The 6599-nt window shown below is 46.9% G+C and overlaps 1 protein-coding gene across 2 annotated transcripts in view; it reads left to right on the top strand.

Annotated features, from left to right (window-relative positions):
* The first annotated feature begins 29 nt into the window (after positions 1-29).
* The window catches only part of HMMR (hyaluronan mediated motility receptor), a 90482-nt gene continuing 83912 nt past the window's right edge, over positions 30-6599 (top strand). Inside the window, exon 1 of one of the 2 annotated variants that reach the window (XM_029583574.1) lies at positions 30-420. In XM_029583574.1, the coding sequence (XP_029439434.1) occupies positions 375-420 (46 nt within the window). In that variant the 5' untranslated portion in view covers positions 30-374. The remainder of the gene's footprint in view (positions 421-6599) is intronic. The other variant, XM_029583575.1, reaches the window with a different exon arrangement.

Raw genomic sequence — 6599 nt, 5'->3', positions numbered from 1 at the left:
AACACTCAATATATATGGAAACCTCCGGCTGTCCTCAACTACCATGCACAAAACAATTCTGCAGTGTTTCCTCTTATTTATTTTTTTATTGAAAATTATGGAAGTCCTGCTTTCTCGGCCGAGGAAGTTATTTCCGGTCCTCGCGTCGGTTGCAGGCTAGGGGGGGAAGAAGCGTTGTCGGACGTTTTTTTGCTCTGTGGGCTCTGATTGGCGAGGACCTGAACTTCCTCTGCCAGCGGCTGCAGGGATTGGCTGGACGGGGCCAGGGAGGCGGTGTAAACCTGGCGAGCAGTTATTTGAATTCTAGCGTGGGATGAGGGTGTGTACGAGAGAGTGAGCGAGCTCTGGTGTGAAGTCTTTATTGTTTTGTGACTATGTCTTTCCCCAAGGCGCCGCTGAAACGTTTCAACGAGCACACGGGTGAGCAGTGCAGTCTCACGTTTGGGTTAAGATTAGAGGGAGAGGGGGAGGGACCGTGAACCCCGAACAAATTTATTTATTTATTTATTTGCGTTTTTTCTATACCGGCATTCATGGTTAGAAACCACATCATGCCGGTTTACATGTAACAAGGGGTGAGAACAGAGAACGGAACATAAACAAGTGCAAGTTGTTTAGTTTAAATGCAACACACAACATAAATCTGCTGTGTGTTGCATTTAAACGGGTCTCTGATCTATTGCGAATTTGCTGTTGTCTTTTAGGAACTTCTTAAAGTTGAATTTTCTATCCCCTGAGATCCAATATGATCACACTTTTTTTTTCTTCTACTTTTTTGGTATCCTGACTTTGGGAATGCTATAAATGCCATGCGAGTAGGATTGCCAACTTTTCCGGAGACCAGGACTAGACATTCCTGGACTGAGGAGAGGTTGTCCCTCCATTTACATACATTTGTATAAGTTCCCATACCTGGGGACTTGTCCTCCCGGTGGCTTGCAAGTGGTTCTGAGCTGGACAGCAGGCAGCATGTCCCGACCAGACACAAACCCGTCCTGGTGGTTTGTGGATCCTGTGTGAATGTGCAGACATCACTAGCCAATGCAATAAAAGCAGGTAGAAAACAGGTGCTCATAGTGAGTGCCCGTTTTCTTAATGGGCCTCCATCCACCTCTCCTGGGCATGCAATGCAGACTGGTAATGATGTGCTGCACTAAAGAGCAGGCGCTAGGGATCAGTTGTGTTTCCCTAGCAGGTCCTTGGCATCGGGCACCCAGGAGACGTGGGTTTGAAAAACTGCCGATCAATTTACAAGCGTCCTTTCTCCTAACCCGAAAACAGACAGTGGTAAATTGAGTTTCCATCTCACTAACCTGACTGCTGTCAAGACTTTTTCTTTTTCATGATGCTGGTTTCTGTGATTCCTCTTACTTAGTATTACCACAATATTAAGTAGGAGGAACCACAAAACTATTTTTTTTTTTTTGCTTTTTTTGTTGATGGTGCTGGGGCTGCCATTAATTTTTATGGGTTAAAACATGTACGTCTGGTGTGTGGCTTGTTTTTTTTTTTTCTTCATCTGGGGTATTAGCTAATATCCTCATCGACAGGACACTTACTGGTTTGGACACACATCTTGGATGTGCTAATCCTGTTATTGTAGCGCATTCAAAATGCGTGTCAAGCTGTGCCCTAGGCTGAGTGCACTGTAGGTGAGGGTGCACGGTAGTGCTGAGCCAGGCAGTAGCAGCAGACTCCCAGCTGGTGATAATGGCAGCAGGATAAGTAGGTCCCCATGAATTCCACACTGTGCAGCAGTGGCAGCACTTTGGCAACAGTTCTCATGGTGCGCTGTACATTGCATGCAGGATGCAGCAACAGCAGGCAGAGAGATGACTGCATCGACAGTTGAGCAAGCCACAGCAAGATTGAGAAGGCTGAGACTTGCAGTGGCAAAGTGAAGTAAAAAGGGCAAATGTGAACCGCTAGGTTTTTAAAACTTGCTTGCAGTGGAAATTACATCTTGATGTAACTTCCATTCGGGCAGATTCAGTAAAGTCCGCAGGAGAGCGGGCGAGCGAACGCCCAGGCCACTCGTCTGTGCGTGCAATACAGTATTTAAATGAGGCTCGGCGGTAGAAACGGGCAAAAGGAGGCGCTAGGGACACTAGAGTCCCTAGCGCAGAGCTTTCCAAACTTTTCATGTTGGTGATACGCTTTTTAGACAAACATAATTTCGGGACACAGTAATTCAGTCTACTAGCAAACCAGAGGTTAAAGGTTAAACTAACGAAATGTATTTTGACAATTTACGTATGTTTCCTTAAATATATACATAATAAAATGTTTCACGACACAACCTATCTTGTGAAAACCTTTCATTTATATTAAAAATATATAATATTCCAAGATTAATATTATTGTTATAATTTATGAATAACAATAATAAAACAAAGTTATTGTGTTATTCAATTTACCTCTTTAATGAGATATGAGCTTGATGGGATGAACACAGCTTTTGAATATTTGGTGTTAATAAAGTCCAAAGGGTCTTCTGCGTAATTTTAAAAAGCTGGCCAGTTTCACACTATGAAATTATTGATAGCCTCATTCAACTAATTATATATGGCTATGAGAGTGAAGTCTGGAATTTATAGGAAGGGACAGAATGTCAATATAAATCCTGCACCTCCAGTTCTGTAACTCTGTGCATCCACTGAAATTCCCCCAAACAATGGAGCTTGGATGTTTCCCTTACAGCTCATCATACTAAAAGATATTTTCAAATGCTGGTGTCACCTCACAGTAACAGCAGCACAAACACCTTCCACTGCCAGGCACATTGTGAACTAAAATAAAACCTCGCAAAAAAGACACTCAAAATCTATACTGCAATCCCATTGTAACATAACAGTAATAACACCAAGGACTCAAACAACAATAACCCTACCTGTGAAAAAGCAAGGGTAAATATTACACTGGGTCCTAGAATACCAATACACCACCTGCTGAGGAAACAAAACAAACCAGATTGCTATAGATCCCTATGCTAGCAGAATCCCTCATCACAGTCACACACACAGAGCAGAGACAGACCCTCACCACATACAGAATACAAAATAAAGGAGCACAAATTAGACAAAAACTGAAATGTAAACCCCAAGAAGCCAGACTCTGTGTATTAACAATGGAAAAACAGAAGCACCATTCCTCATAAAACAAATAAAATTAAGAAACTTAAAGCATCAGTTATAATAGTAAAACCATACTAATAAAAGAATATTTTAAAACTACTGATAAATAGAATTTCTATTAATTAAAATCATATACATTTTTTACAATTTCCCAAACACCAATAAAATATTTCAAAACAGCACATACCGTATTTTTCGCTCCATAAGACGCACCTGACCATAAGACGCACTTAGGATTCAGAGGGGGAAAATTAAAAAAAAATAAATTGTGCTAAACCGGCTCTGCGTCTGGGCGTCTTATGGAGCAAATTAGGGGAGTGCATAGTTTTTTTTTTTTCTCCCCATTTTGTTTTCGGGTCTGGGGAGGGCCATTTCGGTCCACTCCCCAGATCAGAAAATTTTTCTTTCTGTGGGAACCCCCAAACCCCCATCCCAACCCTTTAAATTAACAACCTCCACCCCCCTGACCCCCCAAGACCTGCCGAATTAATTTCCTGCAACCCCCCACCCTCCTGACCCCCCCCCAAGACCTGCCGAATTAATTTCCTGCAACCCCCCACCCTCCTGACCCCCCCAAGACCTGCCAAACGTCCCTGGTGGTCCAGCGGGGGTCCAGGAGCGGTCCGGGAACGATCTCCTGGGCGTGAACCGTCGGCTGCCAGTAAACAAAATGGCGCCGACGGCCCTATGCCCTCACTATGTCACTGAGACCGACCGCTGCTATTGGTCGGTCTCAGTGACATAGTGAGGGCATAGGGCCGTCGGCGCCATTTTGTTTACTGGCAGCCGACGGCCCTATGCCCTCACATGTCACTGAGACCGACCAATAGCAGCGATCGGTTGTAGGAAATTAAGTCGGCAGGTCTTGGGGGAGTCGGGGGGGGGGGGTGTTGTTAGATTTTTGTTTGGTTTTTTTTTTATATTCGCTCCATAAGACGCACATACATTTTCCCCCCACCTTTGGGGGAAAAAAAGTGCGTCTTATGGAGCGAAAAATACGGTATATCAAATAACACCCAATAATTAAAACTAGTAAGGATTTTAAAAAGCTCCTGCTGTCCATACGTGGGAGCTCTTGATTTCCAGTCACCCTGATATTGTCCAGGATTAGGAGGTTATCCTCTCTCACACAGACTCACATGTCCATTCTCTTTCACACACACACACTGTCACATACATACACATTCATGCTCTTATACCCACCATAACCTCTCGCTCTCACAGACACTGACACTCTCTCCCCCTCCACACCCCCCCCCCCCTCCACACAAACTCTTACTCCCCTGGATTTTCTCATACACACTCTCTCTGGCTCCCTCACATACACACAAATACACACACCCAGGCAAGTTCCCAATTATTCTCACACAAACACACACACCCAGGCAAGCTTCCAGTCATTCTCACACACTGAAACTGACCCCCAGGCAGGCTCCCATTCATTTTCACACCACTCCCTCACCATCCCCCAGGCATGCACACATTCATTCTCACACATACAGACCCCCAGGCAGGCACCAATTCATTCTCACACACACACACACACATACTACACACAGGCCGGCACCTATTCTCACACATACAAACCCCAGGAAGACACCCATACATTCTCATACACAGACACACCCTCAGGCAGGCACCCATGCATTCACACACATACACCCCCAGGCAGACTCCCATTCATACACATGCACACACTAAAGGCAGACTCCCTTTCTTTCTTTTGCCAGCAACCTTGGAGCCTCTCTCATTCCTCTGCTGCCACTGTCACTGCTGCCGCATGGCTATTGGGGAGGCACTGATTGCTGCTACTGGCTCTGAAGCCCATTCTGCTGCCTCCTCTGTGCAGGCCCCGTGGGTTTCCACTTCCTCCATGTTGATCTCGTACATTGTAAGATCCGCATAGAGAAAGTGCTACTCTTGCACATTCCCAAAGATTACATGTGCCAATCAATAAGAAGTAATTTATTTCTTTTTTTTTACCTTTGCTGTCTGAACTTAGTTTTCTAATCGGTTGGTCACAGGCTTTTTTGTTCCACCTCCCCTTTCTTATTTTTTTGCCAATTCCTTTCATATTGTATTTTTTTCTATTTCTTTTCTCTCCATCTATCTTCTTCCCTCAAACATTGTCAGGTTCTCATTCTCACATGCTTTTTCTCTCTCTCTCTCACAGGCTCTCACTCTCACATGCTCTCTCATACAATCATTCATACATGCTGTCTGACTCTCACACACCCAGGCTCTCTCTCACTCCCACATGCTGTCTTGCTCAAGCACAGGCTCTCACTGTCACATGCTGTCTCTCTCACACACATACAGGTTCTCACATGCTGTCTCTGCAAACATTCAGGTCCTCACTCCCACACCCAATCTCTCAACTCACCTCATACACGCACACAATCTCTCAACTCACCTCATACACACACTCTACGGGCCCTCAGCTTCTCTCTTACCTCTGGGCCTCCTCTTCACGGGTCGCTGCAGGACGGGCTCTGCAGGGGCCCTGATCTTCTCGGGCCGATGGCGGCGGCCCTGATCTTTTCGGACCGATCCACGGTGGGGGCCCTGCTACCGGGCCTCCTCCTCTTCTCGCACGCTGTAACAATGCTGCTCCTCTTCTGCACGCGACTGATGCTCCTCCCCCTTTCTGCCCGTGCGGCACCGGCAACATTTTCCCTTCCGGGGCCGCGTGGGCAGGAAGGAGGTGGAGCATCTGCACGTTTCGACGTGACCTTGTTCTTCGGGCCGTGGTGAGGTGAGCTCCACCACGGCCCTGCTGATCTTCCTGCTGTGTGTCTGCGGCACACTGCACAGCGATTCTTCACTGCTCAGCCGCCAGTGGGATGAGGTCCACCGGCGGCTGCATTGGCTCCCAGTTGCCGGTGTGTCACGTGCACGCTTTTGTCTGGCGGCTTGGCTTATGAGCGGAGGCAGCTAAGGAAGAAAGGTTATCCGGACGCGGTGGTTTCCACTCTCCTGCAGGCGCGCAGATCTTCTACTACGCTTCCTTACGCTAGGGTTTGGAAAGTTTTTCACACCTGGTGCGGTGCTCTATGTATTGCGCCCCGACGTACGTCAGTGGGGCATATTCTTACGTTCCTACAGGACGGTCTGAAGAAAGGTTTGGCATACAATTCACTTAGGGTTCAAGTGGCGGCGCTGGGGTGCTTGAGAGGTAAGGTCGAGGGGTTCTCCCTTGCATGTCATCCAGATGTTGCTCGTTTTTTGCGAGGCGTTAGGAACTTGCGTCTGCCGGTGAGGGCTCCCTGTCCTGCCTGGAACTTGAACCTTGTTCTCCGTGGTCTGTGTTCGGCTCCTTTTGAGCCTTTTAAGACTGCCTCGCTGAAGGACCTAACTTTAAAGACGGTTTTTCTGGTGGCCATTTCGTCAGCTCGTTGTATCTCGGAGCTGCAGGCTCTCTCGTGCAGGGAACCGTTTTTGCGGATTTCGTCGTCGGGAGTCTCC

This window comes from Rhinatrema bivittatum, chromosome 18, assembly GCF_901001135.1.
Source record: "Rhinatrema bivittatum chromosome 18, aRhiBiv1.1, whole genome shotgun sequence".
NCBI classification, from domain to species: Eukaryota; Metazoa; Chordata; class Amphibia; order Gymnophiona; family Rhinatrematidae; genus Rhinatrema; species Rhinatrema bivittatum.
The sequence above is the reverse complement of the archived record's forward strand: the minus strand, read 5'-3'. Positions and strand labels throughout refer to the sequence as shown.